At 45.4% G+C, this 19,641-nt stretch overlaps 1 protein-coding gene across 1 annotated transcript in view; it reads left to right on the forward strand.

Moving 5' to 3' along the window:
- The first annotated feature begins 1,650 nt into the window (after positions 1-1,650).
- LOC311229407 (uncharacterized protein) overlaps positions 1,651-19,641 on the forward strand; it is a 78,611-nt gene continuing 60,620 nt past the window's right edge. The window contains exons 1-6 of the mRNA XM_084315491.1: positions 1,651-1,955; positions 3,526-3,621; positions 4,857-6,175; positions 6,310-6,397; positions 8,612-11,563; positions 13,223-13,348. Coding sequence (XP_084171617.1) covers positions 4,872-6,175; positions 6,310-6,397; positions 8,612-11,563; positions 13,223-13,348 — 4,470 coding nt within the window. The 5' untranslated portion in view covers positions 1,651-1,955; positions 3,526-3,621; positions 4,857-4,871. The remainder of the gene's footprint in view (positions 1,956-3,525; positions 3,622-4,856; positions 6,176-6,309; positions 6,398-8,611; positions 11,564-13,222; positions 13,349-19,641) is intronic.

Below are 19,641 nucleotides of genomic sequence, written 5' to 3' on the forward strand. Positions count from 1 at the left end.
ATTTCTGTTGATGAATTTGGTGTCTTTGTGTATGTACATACAGACGCCACCTCCATGTTTGTTCCTATCATTCCTGATTATTGAGTAGTTCTCAATCTCTAGGGGTGATTCCCACCCCTAGTACGTAACGTGTCTGGCTGTGTGACGTCAACTTGTCAGCATGAAAATGACAGCCAAACATGGCACTGCAAGTAAATAACACAAAACAAAAGGTACATTTGTCGGTTTTGGCCGGCTTTTGGGCGAAAATGGGTGGATTTTGTATTTTTTTTTCTTTTTCTGTTTTAGCGTTATGTTATTTAATTATTTTGGGGAGCCAGCCCCCCAAACTCCTGAAATGCATAGAAATCTATGAAATAAATAAAACAATCTGACATTTATATTAAAAAGAGCTAGCCCCCCAAACCCCTCAAATACATAGAAATCTATATATACTTACTATATATATAGTCAAGAAAGCATTTAGTCATCCTTAAAGGGGAACTCCAACATTTTGGGAAATTTGCTTATTTAACATTTTCCCTGGAGTTAGACAAGAAGATGCATACCTTTTTTGTCTCTGTGCGTGCATTTAGCTTTGGGAATAGACGCTCCGTTAGCATAGCTTAGCTTCATCACTGGAAGTGAGGCAGATCCGTAGCCTTACAGTGCCTTACAGTGTATTGCAAGGTCTGACATTGACCAAACTTGATATGCATGACCTTGGTGGGCTCTAGGTCAACTCCTGAAAAGGGGGTCAATGTCAGACTTTGCAATCAAAAGTTAGGGGGCTAATAACCCTTGCCATCATTTCAGTGCGCCCCCTAACTTTTGATTGCAAGGTCTGACATTGACCCTCTTTTGTAAGGCACTGTAAGGCTACGGATCTGCCTCACTTCCAGTGATGAAGCTAAGCTATGCTAATGGAGCGTTTTTTTTGCCTCTTCATAGTTCTCTAACGTTAGTCTTTCTTTCCTCAATGCTCAATTCTATAAACACTTGACCGATACCCATCAATGCACAGCGCTCTAGCATGTTCTGACTGTGAACACCTAAAGCTGAGGCTCAGACCGACCGACCGTTTTAGATTTTTGGCTCATTTTCCCTTATGTTAGAATTTCTTTTATGTAAAAATAATGGTTGCCGATATAGAGGGGGCGCCAAAACTGCACAGAGAATTTTTTTTTTTTTTTTTTTTTTGGCGCCCCCCTCTGGGTGGCGCTCTAGGCGACCGCCTATATCGCCTGTAGGAAGGTCCGCCCCTGATGATGTGACCCATCATGTACTGCATATTTTATAGGAAGAAAAACTGAGCAGGATTGGTAAACGGGAGTGGGATGGGAGTGGGATTCTATAAAAATTTGGCTCGGGATTGGGACCAGTCCTCTGGAGTGGGAGGGAGTGGGATTTTTTCGAAACTCTTATTTGGGATTGGGATGGGATGGGATTATTTCTGTGGGAGTGGGAAGGAGCGGGAGTCTAAATCTACTCACATCATGTCAGCCTCTAGAGTCTGACTCTAGCCCCTCTCATACTCAATTTGATGCAATTATTATTTCCCTCCGCATGGGGGCACACCGAAACAAAGTCGTCCCACATTAACCATGTAACCACCAGTCAAAGGTTTCCCACTAGTAGCTTTGTATCTGCTTTTAACTATATATGGGCCAACATTAGTGTTTATATAGTTAACTTATACTGACGTTTTTGCCTGATGTGTGCGCTTTGTGGAAGTTCTTCATTATGATGATGGATTGACCATGATCCATGAACCAATGTCCCTCAGTAGCGAGCTAACCCCGCTGTCACAACAACCACTGCAACCTGAGACGGGACAGATAGCCAGGCACACACTTGGCTTGCTAACCAGCTCGTTTTCGCCAATTGGACCGCCACAAACTAGTTAACTAACTAAATACCGTTTCCCCAACTGGTCTACACGGGACAGGAAGTAAATAAACTGGCTCGCTCACTTGGTAAGTCTCTCAATCAACAAAACAAGGCAAATTCGGTGTTTCCATTTAGCGAATTCAGCGTCTTGACCCGATAGCTAGCGCTGGTTAGCTAACTGGATGATGCTTTATGTTTTCCTCGCAAGGTTTTTAAATAGCCTGGTCAATTGAATATCTTTCATGTTGTATTTTCCTTGGAGCTCTGAAACATCATTGCGTATTGTTCGCGTATGGCTGGCCAGGTTCGTGTTGCTAATGTTAACGTAACGTTACTTTGGAACTGGCACAGTCCTCGGGAGCGACACACTAGAACTAGAAGGCAGACCAGCAGCCAGCAGGGAGAACACTTGTTGCAAAGTTGTGCGTCCAGAATCTAATCATAACTGCATATCAAAAGCACAAAAGCACCTTTTATTTTCCTCTATCTAACCCGCGAGCCTTGTCGATCTTATAAAGTTAACGTTAGTTACAACATAATGTACAATGTTAGTCAACCAAACGAATCAGTATTGCCGTAATACCGCAGCATAACGTTACCGTTCCAAGCAAAGGATTAGTCAGACCCTTCCTTTGACCAGACAGAAGTACCTGGCGGATTAACCAATTATTGTGGCTGATTGGCTGTTACTGACGGCTTTCTCTAGTTTGGTAGTATTTTTATCTGAGCAAAACTGGCATAACCAGGTCACTGTCTTAACAGTGCTATATTACTAACACCCATTGAACTAAGACAAAACACAAGAAACGAGGTGATGGCCTACTTTGCGGGGGGGGGGGGGGGGGGGGGGGCAAGTTGTTTACTGCTATGTAAGAGATAGTAGTTTTAGATAATGTGCTTTAAACATTTTGTGATCAAAGATGTATGTCATCCATATCTCGGGGACCTCTGATCCATCCATCAGTATTACAAATTGTTCGTCATACGTCATAGATTATGAATATCATATATCCTCAACTTGCACCATTTTGTGTTTATGCATGGATAATGAGCTATATCCGGTCTACTGTTGTAGAACAGATTAGTAGTATCTACAGCTGTGTACATGCTATACGTGTCCTAGAATTGGCTGAGCTGTGTAAGATAGCCCTAGGAGACACTTTCCTTCCCATTCCCTGTCATGCTGCTGGACCCACCATCCCTGCAAATGTTTAGCATTCCAGCTCTGCGAAGGCGTTTCCTGTCAACATCCACTGCTTCAAGTTTTCAAACCAGTGAGCCAAGCAGTCTTACTCCCTTCCCTCAACCTCACTCTTGTTTCCCTCTCTCAATTTTTCACACTGCACAGTGAACCCATAGAGATCTGTATGGAATGCCTTGCTATAATGTGCATTTTTGACAATTATCTTAAATGTCTGTACATATCGACATGAATGTGTGGCTCTGGCGGTTGTGTAAGTCTGTGTCAATGTAAACATCATGCTCAATTAGTTTCCAGAGCGAGGCTTGAGAATCCAGTACTCAAAAAGAGGGGAGAAGGATCAGTCCACACTAACTGGCAACTGCCCATACTAACTCTGCTGTCCTCGAGGCCTGCAATCAGAAGAGTGGAAAGCTGTGCGTGTTGTTGACACAAAACGACCCTCTCTCCTTTAGGCTCCTCCAACCTCTACACCTAATGATATGACATCACTGTGTGGCTACCACAGAAACCAGGGCTCCACTGCAGAAGGTTGACATCCAGTCAGTCAGGTAAGTTACAAGATGGGATTGTCCTCTGCATTTTTAGGTAGCCCTGCTTTCTGCCAAAGCAAAGAATGGCATCACAACGCACGTATCTTTCTGGCAAACCAATGGAGAGCATATTGCCTCAAGGAAGTATCTCAAGGAAGGAACATGTGGGAAACATTATCAGATCCGAAAGAGGGAGGCTCCTAAGGGGCAGACGCACAAGAACATTGTTAATGTTGTTGCTCTTACTTCTTGGGATATGAACAACTGATACTACTCTGTGCTGCTATGACTCCAGAATTTCCCCACCGGGATTAATAAAGATCCATCTTATTTTAACTCTCATACAATTTTACAAGCAGTTCAAAGTCAGGCAAACACATGGTATCTGATATTTTTCACTGTAGTTCCTTCAGGTTATGATGTAATCGGTCCCCATGGTTAACTGAACGTGCTTCAGCCGAGGAGCTGACTGAGTATCTAATGGCTGTCTGGTGTGAGTTTTCAGTGGAATCCCCCCTTTCACTGTCTAAAGCCAGACCTGCCTGTTATTACGACACCACAGAAAAGAAAACATTGACGCTGTACAGCTCTCCCGCCCCTCCCCTGTCTGATCCAGTTCAAAGCATCATAACCTTTACCTCCCTTGCTCACTACCACGCTTTTCATTCAGCTATTGATGTTTTTCTTTTTGCTTTGTGCTGCTGTCGTGATCAATTACCCTCTCATAAATAACCGCCTTGCTTGGCTGTATAGAGCTGTGCTGCAGTCTATGGCGCTCCCCAGACAAAGTCCACAATAAACGGCTAGATTAGAGGAAGTAGTGGAGCTTCTAGCTGCTCTTGGTAGGGATGATGCACTGACATCGCCTTTTCACAGCTGATGCTGATTCTGAGTACTAACATTTTAAGTATTGATTTGTCTGTTGTCCCAATACATTACTTTTAGTTTAGACAAAACCTATTGGGATAGTCTTTCTATGTGTCAGAAATACAGAACATCAAGTTTATTTGCTCTTAATTTATGGCTCTTGGTATTGGGTTTTAATATTTAGAGAAATTCTCCACATATTGATACCTTATTTTATTTATTTGAGCCTGTATTAACCCAATATGGGAAAACGGTATTGGAAGCGGGTTTCTTTTCTCCATCAAAGGCAAATAATATATACAGTGTTGAGGATGAATAGTGGCTATATATGTTTTTATATGAAAGGGACTTGATTGACAAATTGCGTTTTATCTTCTCCTGTACAGGTGCTATTGAAGAGCATGGCTGCTCAGGTGGATGTGCAGACTGGGGAGGTAGGAAGGACTGGAGTGGGAGGGCGACTTCACCTCAGTCCGTTGACTGACTCCAGCAATAAGAGCCTCGTAGAGGGCCCCTCAAGCACCTCGGGAACCCTTATCATCACTCCAGAACCCAATAAGCCCGTCCCCAAGCCACGGCTCACTCCCAAGCCTTTTGCAGTGGAGAAAAACCCTACCATTCGGCCCATACTTGCCCCTAAGCCCCAGACCAAGCCACGGCCAGAGCCCACTCAACCCACCGGTTACAAACCTGATCCTCCAAGCGCTCCAAAACCACCAAATGTCACCAGTAAACCCAGGCCAGTGTCGACCAATCCTAGCCGTCCTGCACCTACCTCCTTTAAACCATCCCCTAAACTGAACACTGGACAGACGACCAAGCCTGTAGTCCAGCCATTTAAAGCAGCCCCTCCTCTCTCCCTTGAAGACCCCAGCAAACCTAGTCCCCTCCAGCCAGTGACACGACAGAAGCCTGGTCCAGGAGTGTTGTCCTATTCTAGGAGCTCTAAGAAACCCCTTGCGGCCGAGTGGTCTGGAACCACTAAAAAGGAGGAGGAGCAGGATAAGCCTGTGTCTGGTAGTAGGACAGTTGGTCCCTCCATGACCAGAGCCAAGTCCATGAGCTTCCTCAGTCAGATAGGCCAAGAGGAAGAGAAAGGACCCGAGGTGGCACTCCGACCCCAGTCTAAAGGCTCCCGGCCCAGACCTGTATCTGCCATTTTCCTCCCCTCTCCCACACAGACTGATTCGCCCACTGCTGCCTCTCGCTGGGCAGGAAGACGGCCGCTTTCGGCTGACCTCACGTCCAAGTTTGAGTCTGTTGGCCTTTCGCTCCACCGTAAACCTCCAAAAATGGATAGCAAGGAAAACACTCCAGAGGACAGGGCATTTCTTCGGAGGAGAGAGAGGGAGAAGGGCTTAGATGGGATCATGACCACAGCACAGGGTGCAGATGGTACAGCTAAGCCCACTGTCACAGACCAAAAGAGCGAGAAGAAAAAGGATGGGAATGAAGAGGAGAAGGGTGGGGGTAGCATTAAGAGACGGATCAGTCTCCTCCTCGACTCCTCTTCCTCTCCTGGGGCAGGTGTCACAAGTCAAGGGTCAGAACCCCGCTCTCCAACAACGCCAATCCCAGAGGCCAAACCACCGCTGGGCATTAAGCAGCGAATCAAGAAGCTAACCGAAGACACACCGCCGGCTCAGACCCCCTTTGTGAAACCGACACTAAAGCCCCGCCCTTTGCCCCTTGACCTGACCAAAAGGTAAACGCTGCTCTTCACAGCTCCACTCTTTTCGGTGTGCCTTTTGTCGCTCGTCTTTGTCCCCGAGTTCCATTGTCAGGCACTGCCTTGCCAGGCATTGCCTTGCGTGATATATGCGTGTTTCTCTTCATCAGGTTCACCCCTGAGAGGTCAACAGACCTCTGCAGTCCCTACAGTGAGGCGACAGACTACCATGAGAACGACAGGGATCATCACAGGAGGGTAAGCGAGGATTTAGATCAGGACAGTTGGCTCCTAATGAGCTCAAGAGTATGAGTGCGGCAGGCAAATTAGCGTTGATCACAGTGTCTCTAGGCCACGGTGTATCTAGAACATAGAACAGAGCTTTGGGATATGAGCAGGTAGCAAATGCTCTGTTAGCCCAAGTAGTCGACTATGAACCACCCGAGATAAGAAAGGGTTGTGTGTCCCATGCTTTTTATGTTAATTTACTCATCTTGTGCACAGCACACCTGTTGAAACAAATTCAAAAATCTTTAATGTATTTCAGCTTCTTCTTCTTTCGGGACTGTGAACATTCATCAATGCTGGTTGTCCAGATATGAGATAGAATTCTGAATGTCACCATTTCTAAGCACCTGAATGAAATTGACAACTAAGGGTCATTATCTTTTTTAATTTTTTTTATTATCTTTATTCGCTTTTTGTGGCCGCGCAGGACCGACAGCTTTATTTGGCCACGCAGGACCGAGAGAGGGTGAAACGGGAGGAGAAGAGGGGAAGACATGCGGCATATGGCCACCGGGTTTGGGAAATGAACCCGGGGCGACCGCTTCGCGACTCAGCGGTGTGCTACTGGAGCGCCCCCTAAGGGTCATTACTCATTATCTAAAGTGGAATATAAACTTGATGGCGTTCACAAAATAATACTACACCTGGCAAGACTGTGACTGTGGATCTATCAAACTCTCATTGTACAGTATAAGATAACGATTTAGATTTTGATGTGCGAATACTGCCGGTAGTCTTGTTATCGTCTTGGCCTGACATTTTTATATAATAATAATAATATTCTTTTTGTTGATGGTGTTTATCCCTTGCCTTTGATTATTTGCATATTGCACCTGTGAGGCACCCATAGTTGCAATTCAGAGGACTAGATAATGTGTGATTTAATGTAGCCGGTTCAAAGTAGAGATATTCAACATCATTATCCTACCCGAAAAAAAGCTTATTTGGACTCCAGTAATTGTTAAGATTTCTCCTTTGTGTCGCCATGGGACCCCAATAACACCAGAATCTACCAGGGGAGCCCTGTTTTCGTTTAGGTCTCGTTTTTGGAATGCGTTTGTTCAACCCGTCAAGGAGGACAGAAGGAAAATACGTGGCTCTGTTGGGCTGGCCTCTACTAAACAAGCTCTTTAGTCGACTACCGGTAATAGTAAATGTACTAATGCTACTAATGCTAAATGTAAATGTAAATGTAATAGTCATAGGATTGGTTGACATAGACATATCTGTAAAAAAGAAAAATTTAAATTAAAAATAAAGCACACTAAAGATGTGCTTTTAATTTTCCAGGAAATATCATATAAAAAGAGATAATAAAAAAACAACTAAGTCAAAAGCAATCGACTTTAGAGTGGCCCAGCCCTATTGCTTTAATGCCTGAGGGTGAGAAATGGGAACTGTATTGTACATTATAACTTTTCTCCTGGCAGAGTGAGAACTTGGAACATTTTGCTCTGGGTCCATGTCCTGTCTTCATTTTGGAGGGGGGGGGGGACCCAAACATTTCCCAGAGGAAATGGGGCCTTGCAGTGAATACAGCGTAACCGCTGTGAATGTACAAAGCTGTGAAACCTAAGACGGGACATTAGTCATCTCTGGTGGCTCTGTGTTTGCTTATGAAACATGCTGAGAAGAGATCACCAGGAAAAAGGTCAACATGGCGAGGCTTTGATTACCACGCTCGGCACCACACCCACTGTTATGAGGCTAACAATGAGTGGGATATCGTTTCTACACTGACAGCTCTACACTCAAAAACCATAGAACCCTCTAATGAACCCTAATCTTAAGTATTATAGCAATACACTAACAAAGGTTAAAGGGATTCCTTGATGTTTTGTCTGTTACTTTTCTTTGGCAGGTAGGCTACTAGTGTCACAGTGAAATGGTTTCCTGTGTTGCCTCAGTTAAATTGAACCCCTGACCATGGCAGTGTTAGGTCATTTGGTAGAGCATGGGACTATCAAGTTCCACCCTCTTTTATTGATCCTCCAATCACTACCTTTGCTTTGCTCAGACAAACGGGGAAGCAACAGTTGGATTGGAGGATCAAGAAAAGAGGGCAAATCTTTTGGCAAATGCCTAAAATAAAAGATTTCAGGGTATCCCTTGTAGAGAAATGCAGAGGGGAAACTGTTGTCAGCGAAAAAGATCTGTCAGTAAATTCTTGTGACTTTACTTTAGGGTGAAGAGTCTGCTGCCAACTTTGGTGACCAAGGGAATGTGGAGGAGGACAAGCGAGGCGAGCTCACACAGCCCTCCCCTGACCCCGTGTCTCGAGGGCCTAAGGAGGGACAGACCGCAGAGAGTATATCCAATGAAAGTGGCCCTGGCGGTGAGGTGCAGACGGTGCGAGCGTCCTTGTTTGAGAATGTCGTGGAGAGGCACAGTGTGCTGGTGTTGGATGAGGACCAGCCTAAAGATGATGGCAAGTCCCTGCTACAGTGTCTGTCACTCAAACGAGGGGAGCAGCAGCAGGAGGAGGAGGACAGTGGAATCCTGGTTACTGCCACCTACAGACGGCCTGTATCTCCCTCCGGCCCACGGCGCGCTGTGCATTCCTTCGACACCGTGCAGGCTGTGGAGGAGAGCAAGGCGGTGAGCGAGAGTCTCCCGTCAGCCTGTTTGGAGGACAAGGCCATGACCCTCCGCTCCAGGCGCTCTGAAGGGACCAGGCCAGGAAGGTCAGACCCAGTAGTGGACAGGCCTACTCCCACTCAAGGAGATCCTGTTCCGGCCATGACACCCGAGCAGCTACCACGGTACCTGCGAGTTGGAGCTCTGCCGAAGTGGAACGCCGCAGATGTGGACCAAGGAGTGGAAATGGAGAAAGAAAGACGAAGGGAATTAGAAAGGGAGAGACTGACTTTGGAGAATGAGAGGGAATGGCAGAGGGAAGCAGAGCGAGAGGAAGCAGCCGCTCCGAAACGTTTGAAAATGCTAGAAGCGGATGAACAGCCTAAACCCAGGGCCACCTACTTTGCTTTGACTGGTCAAATACAGGAGCCAGCTTCCCCTGTAGAGGCAGGAGCAGAGATGGGGGACATGGCAGTGCCCTTGGATGACTTTTCCACACGGTCTGGACAATGGGGCTCTCAAGGGAAGGTTGTTCCATTACGAAGGAACCCTTCACTAGAGGAAGCTTTTGGAAAATGTCCTCAAAGTCTAAATCAAGGCGAGGTGTTAATGGAGAAGAGCCAAATTAGACAAGCAGAGACGGAAGAGATGGAAGTCGAAAAGCAAAGGGAGCTGAAGAGAGAAACTGAGATGCAAAAAGACAGAAAGAAAGCGTTTGAGAGAGAGAAACTTAGAGAGATAGAAATTGAGCGACAGAAGCATTCAGAATTTGCAAGAATGAAGGAAATGGAGAGGCAGAGAGAGTTTGAAAGACAACGACAGAAAGAGTTTGAAAAGGAGAAACGAGAACTTGAGGAGAGGCGGCATGAGGCGGAAATATTAAAGCAACAAGAAATGGAAAAAGAAAGACAGCGAGAGTTGGAGAGAGAGAGACAAAGAGAGAGGGAGAAAGCGTTGGAGAGGGAGAGACAGAGAGAACTTGAGAAAGGGAGACAGAAAGAGTTGGAGAGGGAGAGACAGAGAGAACTTGAGAAAGGGAGACAGAGAGAACTGGAGAGGGAGAGACAGAGAGAGCTGGAGAAAGAGAGACAACGAGAGCTGGAGAGGGAGAGACAACGAGAGCTGGAGAGACAGCGACAGCTGGAGAAAGAGAGACAACGTGAGTTGGAAAGGGAGAGACAGAGGGAGCAAGAGAGACAAAGAGAGTTGGACAAGGAGATTCAAAGAGAGAGACAACAATTAGAGGAGTTGGAACGAATAAAGGAGATGGAGAGGAGGCAGCTCTTTGAGTTTGAACGACAGAAACAGGTAGAAAGGGAGAGACAGGAGCTGATGGAACTGGAGAAACACAGACTCGGGGAGAAGATGGAGAGAGAAGAGGCGGAGAAGATGAGACAGATGGCCCTCCAGATGGAAGTGGAGCGACATAGAGAGCTGGAGCGGGAGAGAGAGCGACAGAGAGAGATGGAGCGGGAGAGGGTGAAAGAGTTGGAGAGGGAGAGAGAGCGACTGAGAGAGATGGAAAGGGAGAGGGTGAAAGAGTTGGAGAGGGAGAGACAGCGAGACCTCGAGAGACGGAGGCAGCGGGACTTGGAGAGGCAGAAACAACTGGACTTTGAGAGACAGGAATTAGAAAACCAGAAGTTGAGACAACAGGAGCTGCATAAGGAGAGACAGAGGGCGGAGGATTTGGAGAGAATAAAAGAGGTGGAGAGGAGACGGCTCCTGGAGTTTGAAAAACAAAAGCAGGTGGAGAGGCAGCAGATAATGGAGCTAGAGAAGCAGCGGCTGAGGGAGAAGATGGAGAGAGATGAGGCGGAGAGGATGAGACAGATAGCCAAGCAGCAGGAGGCGGAGAGACAGAGAATCAAAGAGAAGCAAAGGAGAGAGGAACAGGAGCGGGCGGCGCTGGACTCGTCACCCCTCAGACCTAAAGTGCTGGATCTGGACTCTGTTCTCCGGGATGATCAATTTTCCAAAGGCTCTCTCCACCATGGCGACCCTGCTACCCGATGGAAGCAGCCCTCACCCAGAGCGGAGGAGTCCTACAGACCTGGCATCCGTGACATAGACTCTTTTACGTCCCAGACTCAGCCCTCCCCACCTAAAGAGATGTTTCCCGTTGCTGGTATTCAGGGTGTAGATGCGGGGAGCGTGTCTAGATCCCACCCCCTTACCCCCGAGAGGGACGGTGGCCGCAGGATGGCACCAGAGGGTTCAATGGAGCGTCCAAGCCCAGTGAGGGTACCCTTTCATCAGGATCTGTGGCCAGGTGAGATGACTGTGGACAGACCCATGGCTGGACCTGACCAGGCCAGGAAGCCTGCCAACAAACCCAGCCTGGAGCAGCTCCTCCTCAGACAGGAGGAGCGGGTTCTGGCTCCTAGTTTGGTCCCAGAAAAGCGCTGGTCTGGGGTTCCTGATGGAGCCAACATGGCCGCTTCACCAGGCAGAGTGCCCAGCAGTACTCCCATGATCCAGACCAGGCTCCCCATGGAGGCAGAACCTCAGGGCCACAGGGCAGATCCCCGGAGCCATAGGAGATCTCATGGATCCCAGGTGAGAAAGAGAGAGACCCAAGGCCAGGGGCCAGTCTAAAGTAATGCTATTCTTCAAGCGACTTCCGAGACCAAACAAATGCAGTTGGTGACAGAGGTACAGTTGATGATGAATATAGTTGAGTAGGGCTGTCCCGGTTTCTAAGCTTTTATTCGATATAGCAATTATTCAATGATATTCTAAGCTTTCGCCATGACGATCAATGTCAATGTACCCGCCCAGCTATAAATTACTATATTTTTAACACAAGTTTTCAGTTCAGTTCCAATTAGTTTCAATTGAAGTTATGTCCAGCTAAATTAAGAGTGTGCATACATTGCAGCTCTTATCTATCTAGGTCGTCCTCTGGACGGGCCCTCCATCGGTGCTGCCAGTCATCCCGATCCTCCATGCATACGGCTAGCTTGCCGGTACTTCCTGCTCCCGCATCTCTCCTGAGTACGTCCACGTATGTTAGTGTGGGACATCCTCGTGATCAATGCCCGTGTGCTGGCTCCCACAGCACAAGTTTGCTGGCTGGCAGCTCTTGGTGTCTCTGGCAGTGACCTGCCAGCCTCATTCTCCTGATTGCCACTTTCTCGCTCACCCTTAGCGCCCCCATTGGCAACATGCTCATCCCTTAGATGAATGGCAGATGAGTTGAAGCCTTTAACGTTAGCTTAATTAGCAGTTACTCACAGCACCGAAGCACTTTCCTTCTATAAATCTATGGCAGGTCTGCAATCCAGTAACCGATGTCACAGGCACACCACACTGACAACAACACAGTCCGTGGTGAAATCAGTCTGACCTCTGATGAAAACACAAGCTGTCCTCACTCACAGACTGTAACGTTATCTTCATCAGGCGCATTAAGTAATGTTTCCAAGCTAACACTGTGGGCTAAACATTAGGCTACAGATGTCCACGGTTGATAAACGACAGTTTCAGTTCAGTTTCTCCCTGAATGTTCAGAATGTATATAACTACATATGTATATATGTAATGTACAAAAATGTATTACTGATTTTGGCATCATTGATTATCATGGCAACCATTGACGCATTCAGGTCAGCCCTAGTGGTTATTTGCTATGTATGTGTGTTTATAATTCGCTGCAAACTGAATTTCCCCTTTGGGGAATAATAAAGACAAGACTTCACTTGCTGGTAGGGCTGTACCGAATGTCATTTTTTAACATTCGAAGCTTCTATTGAAGTATTCGAACAAAGCTTCGAATGTCTATAAAAAAAAAGTACTTAAAAGAAAAAAGAAAAAATTAAACTAAATCCTCAATTTGATAAAAGTGATTCATCTGATTAAATGAGTCTTTTTCTTTTATTAAATCAACTTTCTTTAATGAATATAACTCATCAGTTTCGTCAACATAAATAATCCAATAAGGGCACGGTTGGTATGAAAGTGATGGTGACGTCTTATAATATTATAATATTAGTGTAGCCTAATCTTTAACTGCAACTGTGAAGAAAACCCCCATTGGTTACTTTAAACAGATTGAAATAGACACATACAAAAAAAAAAGATAAAAATAATTTTTTATTAAAAATAAAAAATTCTAATGTTGATTTAGAATTTGAATGTCAACATTATGATCGAAGCTTTGAAGCATTCGGTACAGCCCTACTTGCTGGTTGACTCCGTGATCCCTGTGTTTTTTAGGAGCTGAGCAGGATGAGATCTCGCAGCGTGTCCCGTAGATCGACCCCCTCGGAGAGCACCGTGGAAGGCAGCCTCTCCAGGATGAGGAGTCGGAGTGCTCATAGAGAGAGGGACCATCAAAGCTGGGTGAGCCAGGCTCCTCTTTCTCAGCATGTGTAATACTCTGTTCCAGGAAAGGCTGCAGTGTACAGTGTAATCACTGGCAGAGAGCCCTTTATTTAGTCACTGTTTACGCTTGGAGTCTTTCTCACAGATCGCCCTGGCGATGGGGAGGTGTGCGTGCTTGTGTGTATGTTTGTCCATGCTTGTGTGCTTGTATGTGTAGCGTTGAGGAGAGATGGTGGGTGGAGCAGGAATGTAGTTTGTTTACTGCAGTAAGTTCACTGGAAGATGAGTACAGAGCACCCGGGTGTAATGAGTCGGTGAGTAATGTGAAAGGAACGACCCCCCCCGCCTCCCACCTCACAAAGCAGGGAATTGGAGCTCAAACATCTTCTCAGGCCTGTAATTCAGGATTGTATTAGTGAAATGGTTAATGAGTTAATTTGGCAAAAAAACTGTTGGCAGCAGTTTTGCACGGCACAGGGAACGCCATGATGTGAGATGGTCCTTAACACATTCGGGGCCAACCACGTATATATACGTGTTTCGGATGCGTGTAGCTTAATCCCAGCGGAAGAGTCGCAGACCGCTTCCGCATTCTTCGCCGCACGCCAGTACGGTAATGCGCATTTCCTTTTCCTTCGCCCAGGTGCTCGTGAGGTGCCCGCGAGGTGCTCGCGCGCGCATGAGATCCCCGCTTGGTTCGACACATATTAACACGCTTTGGTTCATATTAATCACGCTTTGGTTCATATTCTTTGGTTCATATTAATCATATTAATCACATACACGCGATGGACGCAGCAGGCGATCACTGCTACTGTTATTCAGCCGCGCCGAGGTACATGCATTTGTACGTCACAGGAGAGAAACCGTGTATTCAAAGAAAGCTATTAAAATAGTCTTTGAATCTAAATATACTTTCTTTGTAAAATTTGTCATAATGTAGCATTTGTGTGTGTAACGTACTGTAAAAAATAAATGTTTTTTCACAGGAAATTCACTTCTCTGGTCTGCATCCCCTTAACAATTGTGTGTATTGAGCCGTACTGTATTGTGCCCATTCTGCAATCTGTTATTTTCATTCAATCAATTTCATTCAATCAATTTTATGAATGACCGAAAAAACAATGTTACAAAGTAAAGTTGACAGCTGCGTTGTGTTATCGTTACTGTAACTGAGGGGTACAATTCCCTGACTGTATTGATAAGTATGGTATCATTAAACCACTACCGCTTTATGTACTTTAATTACTGGCCATACAGTACACAATATATGAATATGATGAACACTTCCCACAATGAAATCGGTTCCAGTCAAAGGTATTAATCAAGTATTTAATGGAGCAAAAGGTACATAGGATACTTTACATTATTCTTTGAATGCACTTGTAAGGCAAAGGAGTATGCGTAGGCAAATCAATAACGAATGTCCATTCTCTGGTTACGCAGGAGGTAATTATACAACCTGAATCTTAGGGAATTATATCTATGGTACACTAGTGATAGCGGAAGATACTGGAAGGGGTTCCCACTGGTTGTAAGCCAGCAGGGGGGGTAGAAGATCTGTCGGTAGTAGGACGTCTGGTCAACGATGACTAGGGAGACTTCAGGTACAGAAGCCGGTGCAGTAGCCTCTTGATCCACAGACGAATACAGCTTGGTTCTCTTGTAGACTGTAGCTCCACAGGGAAGAAAGCTAGGCGGCCTCAGGCTCTCTGAGCGCCGACTCGACTTGACTCCTCTCGGGGTAAATCCAACACGTGCAGGCGTCGGCGATTATCCGCTCCATAAATCACAGTACCAAAGCAAATATATTCCAGCCGCAAAGGGCTATGTAGTCGTCGGGTAGATTAATCCAGTGTACATGTCCATACGGCTCTCGCCTAGGTCTCCTCGGGTGAAAGCGCCATGCGGTCGGCCCAGCCTGGATAAGAACTCTAGCTAATACGAGAAAGCGTTGGAGATGCTGGTCACTGTAGAATTCTAACCGCACGATACACTATACACAAATAGACTATTAAAGACTCAATAGAAATATGTCGCACTCGACGGTATAGCGCCAAACTCTGACAATTCAGTTATTAATTCGCACGCGGTCTCGATGCTCTATTCTGAGGCCAAACAGGCCATACTTCACCGCACGTTGTATCGTGGGTGAGGCTTCAACTTATCGGTAACATGCTAAGGAAGGTAAGGGTACGGAGGTGAGGGGCTAAGGGGCTTCTACATTCACCTGCGCCGTATTTATACGCACGGTGAACAAAACTAGTTCCACTCTCATTTCTGTCGCGTATCCCTGGGCAAGGTTGGGCATGTCCAGACACATCTTGACGGTGACTTTGAACCTGGCTCCGGAGGCCGGTCCCTGGCGCCGGTGGACCGCTGTCCAATAGGAGAATGAAATATTATGGTCTGTAATAAGCCAAAGGGATATTCCATGTATATGTACAAGGAATATACAAGGGATATCAAACGATATACAAATACTAGGCAATATATATCAATCAATAAATATATATATTCGGTTTAATCTGATCCTTTGTAACAATTACAATGTACAGGGAAATAACATTATGGCGTTGCGAGTGAATCGTGTCGCGATAATATACATGTATTCCATAATATGTAAAGTACAGTTAACAGCTGCGTTGTCCTCATTTGGATAATATGTAAAGTACAGTTGACAGCGAGTGAATCGCGTCGCGATAATATACATGTATTCCATAATATGTAAAGTACAGTTGACAGCTGCGTTGTCCTCGTTTGGATAATATGTAAAGTACATATCAATCAATCATGTACCTCGGCGTGGCTGAATAACAGTAGTGATCGCCTGCGTCCATCGCATGTATATATGTGTGCTAATATGGCGCGTTAGCGTTAATATGTGATTAATATGAACGGCGCGTTAGCGTTAATATGTGATTAATATGAACCAAAGCGTGTTAATATGTGATTAATATGATCGCCTGCTGCGTCCATCGCGTGTATATATGTGTGCTAATATGGCGCGTTAGTATGAACCAAAGCGTGTTAATATGTGATTAATATGAACCAAAGCGGCGAACCAAGCGGGGATCTCATTCGCCTGGGCGAAGGAAAAGGAAATGCGCATTACCGTACTGGTGTGCGGCGAAGAATGCGGAAGCGTTCTGCGACTCTTCCGCTGGGATTAAGCTACACGCGTTTCGGATCCAACGCTTGACGGCCAACCACGTAGGGGTGGACGGTATACGGTATAAACGGTATGAATTTGCGCTACGGTATGGATTTTGACTATACCTTCATACCTTATGACCGTTATAGAGCAGCTAGTCACAGCAGTAGCAACATTATTTGACGATTCACTCACCGTTTGCAGTGGTCGTTGCATAGTGTTTAATTGTACTGAGTTTTTCTCCACTTGTTCACGGACCTTGCCATAATAGTTTTGTCATTTCAATTTGGCTAAGGAGGCTGAGAGGAGACGTGCTTTAACACAGCAACGGGGCTAACGTTAGCCGCTAAGCTAGCCCCTTTCGTGACTGATGCAAAGCTTTCATCACAGTCACGAAAGGGGCTACCGCTAAGCTAACTCACGTTAGCCACTAAGCTAACGTTCTAACGTGACTCTGCGGCACAGTTCCATTAGTGAGGAGGGGGGGGGGGGGGGGTATATTGACAAGGCTTGACAACAGAGGTTCAAAGATAACTTCACATTTATTTGGCTATTAGTTTCTTTATATAGCTTTATCCATCGGAGCTGCTCCCGTTTGCAACTCTGTGTGTTGACAATCCGGGTGTGACATCATCACCTACGGCATCTTAGGAAGCTCAAACCTCAAACTCAAACCTATTACATCTCTCTCTCTCTCTCTCTCTCTCTCTCTCTCGTGCTCTCTCGCCCTCTCTCTCTCTTTCTCCATTGTCAAACATGTACACTAAAGTTATGTTGTATTGTGTTTGAGTTGTTTGAGGGAAAGAGACCTCCTGTCCCGCTGTAGTTTTTATTTTCAGTTTTTCAGAGATGGAAGTAACTTGAGAAAAGGTTTTGCATTTTTCTATTGCAGTTTTGCACAATAAATGTTCTTAAAATACCTCTGTACTATGTGAAATATGCCCTAGTAATACAAGAGTACGGTAACAGCTGCCATACCAGTGTTTTACCCCTTCAGAAGCATTTATATAGACATTTTAAGATAAATGAATATACCGTGATATATACCGTTACCGTCTATGCTTCAAATTATACCGTGATATAAATTTGAGACCATACCGTCCAGCCCTACAACCACGTATATATACGTGGTAAGGTTGTTTTGGCTTTTATTCCATTGTAATATCCTACTCAATGTCACCGAGCGGCACTGCAGATTTACCCTACTCTTGGAATTCGGAAAAGTGCATTACCGGCCAGATCCTCGTAGGGGCGCTGTCTCGATAATGCAGTGGTCCCTGTTACAGACCGGTGTTTTTTTTTTACATTTTTTTGTATGAATGGGCTTTTCTGTTAGCCTAAAGCTATGCGTGTAGCCGATGGCCTGGAATAGTTTTTGGGACGCTGAATGTTAAAGATGTTGAGGTTTCTGTTGCAGAGCACCTGCACAATATTCCTGTGTTCACATTAATTTATCCTCCTTTCACCACTTGAATACCTGCAATATTGTTGACTTATATCAAAGTGAGATAATGCCTTTGTTACTAAGTGGTAATGATATATACAGAGATAGATACACAGATCTCGACTGAAAGTGCAAAGTGTTTTACATTTAGGGCCTACATTATCAGCCTAAATGTATGTTGTGTCTTAACAAAGATAGCTCTGAGATAATTGCATAATCTATGATGTTGAGCTGGCAAGGCCCCAATGATTAGGCCCACATAATGAGTTCATGGCCACTATCACCCCCTAGTGGTCAGAGTTGAGGTGTGTGTGTGTGTAGGTGTGTGTGTGTTCAATTGTTGGTGAATTTATACTTTGCATGTATACTGTATCAAGGACCTGATTGTGGCTGGTCATTTGTGCCTGTATTTTGATCTAGCATTTATTTACCTGGGAGAGGTGAACAAAAAATGAGAAACATTAATGTACACACCAGGGCTTTTCTCCTTTACCTTTATTTACTCAGTGTAGGTTTTCTGAGCAACGCCCTGCTTAACACTCTGTTACATACTGTACATTCACACCTGGGAGCTGCCCAGTACAACCACAGTCTGACCTTGTTGGCCACCTAGCAGCTCCACTGGAGCAGTTGGGCGTTAAGTGCCTTGCTCAAGGGCACTTCAGCGATTGGTATTGAGAGCCAGGAGGGCGTTATTCATTCAGTTCCCTTCCCCGACTTTCCACAATTTGTTGAACATAGCGTTATCTTTGGTTAAATGAAATCGCTTATGAAATCGGTTTATGTTATGGTGTCTCCAGTGAGGTTTGGGTTAATGGTTATGACGGCACTAGTAGGACGATAAAGATGTGTCTGGAACGGTAGATAGTAGTACAAGTGGTAGATGGTAAAAAGGCTGAATTAATGACAATTGTTTGATTGGGACGGTTCTTTTTCAGAATAAAACTAGGGTTGGGATGGTCCTGGGATAGTCTGAGATCATACTTGCATCATCATTGATTACTAATGGTTGAGTGAGGGCGGGCAGAGGCACTGATGCTGGTGAGGCTGGACAGAGCGAGATGGGTACCGGACTGAGAGCTGTGTTCTACACGTGGCCGTGCTGTTTGTTTCAACGTTGCTTATGGGTAAGTGGCTGGAGAACTTCAAATCACAAGTGTTAACCTTCAAAACCAATGTGTGCTTCTATAAGATAATATTACATCTAGCAGCAGGTAATTGAATGGGTTTATTGGATATCTTTCATCTGCTTTCTGCTCGTGGATGCTGCCTGTGGGAGTGATGAGTCATTTCCCGGTGGATAATGATGTCACATCCTCATGCCGTGCTATTAATTGTATGTGAACTCGGCTCTTTCTCTTGTCCAATGTGAAGACCTTTACCTTGTGTTCTTGATAACATTGATCATCCGAAAGAGGAGGGAGCCATTTCAGTGCTGAGGTGAATGTGAGAAGTGTGTGTGTATTTGAGTGTGCCGTTGAAAACCAAGAACCGCACGAGAGGAGAGACGGACTGATTGTTTGTAGCTCAGTACTCTGTAGAAAATGTTCCGAAGGCTATTGTGGCAGTTGTGTCACATGCCGTGTTGTTCTAATTTTGTCTTGTGTTGTAAATGCAGCACACCCGTTCTTCACAGCAGTGAGCAGGGTAGTTTGCACTCATGTTGAGAGGGAGGAGGGAGTCACAGCACATTACTCCAGTTATTTAGAATTT

This window comes from Notolepis coatsorum (assembly GCF_963971535.1).
Source record: "Notolepis coatsorum genome assembly, chromosome: 1".
NCBI lineage: Eukaryota > Metazoa > Chordata > Actinopteri > Aulopiformes > Paralepididae > Notolepis > Notolepis coatsorum.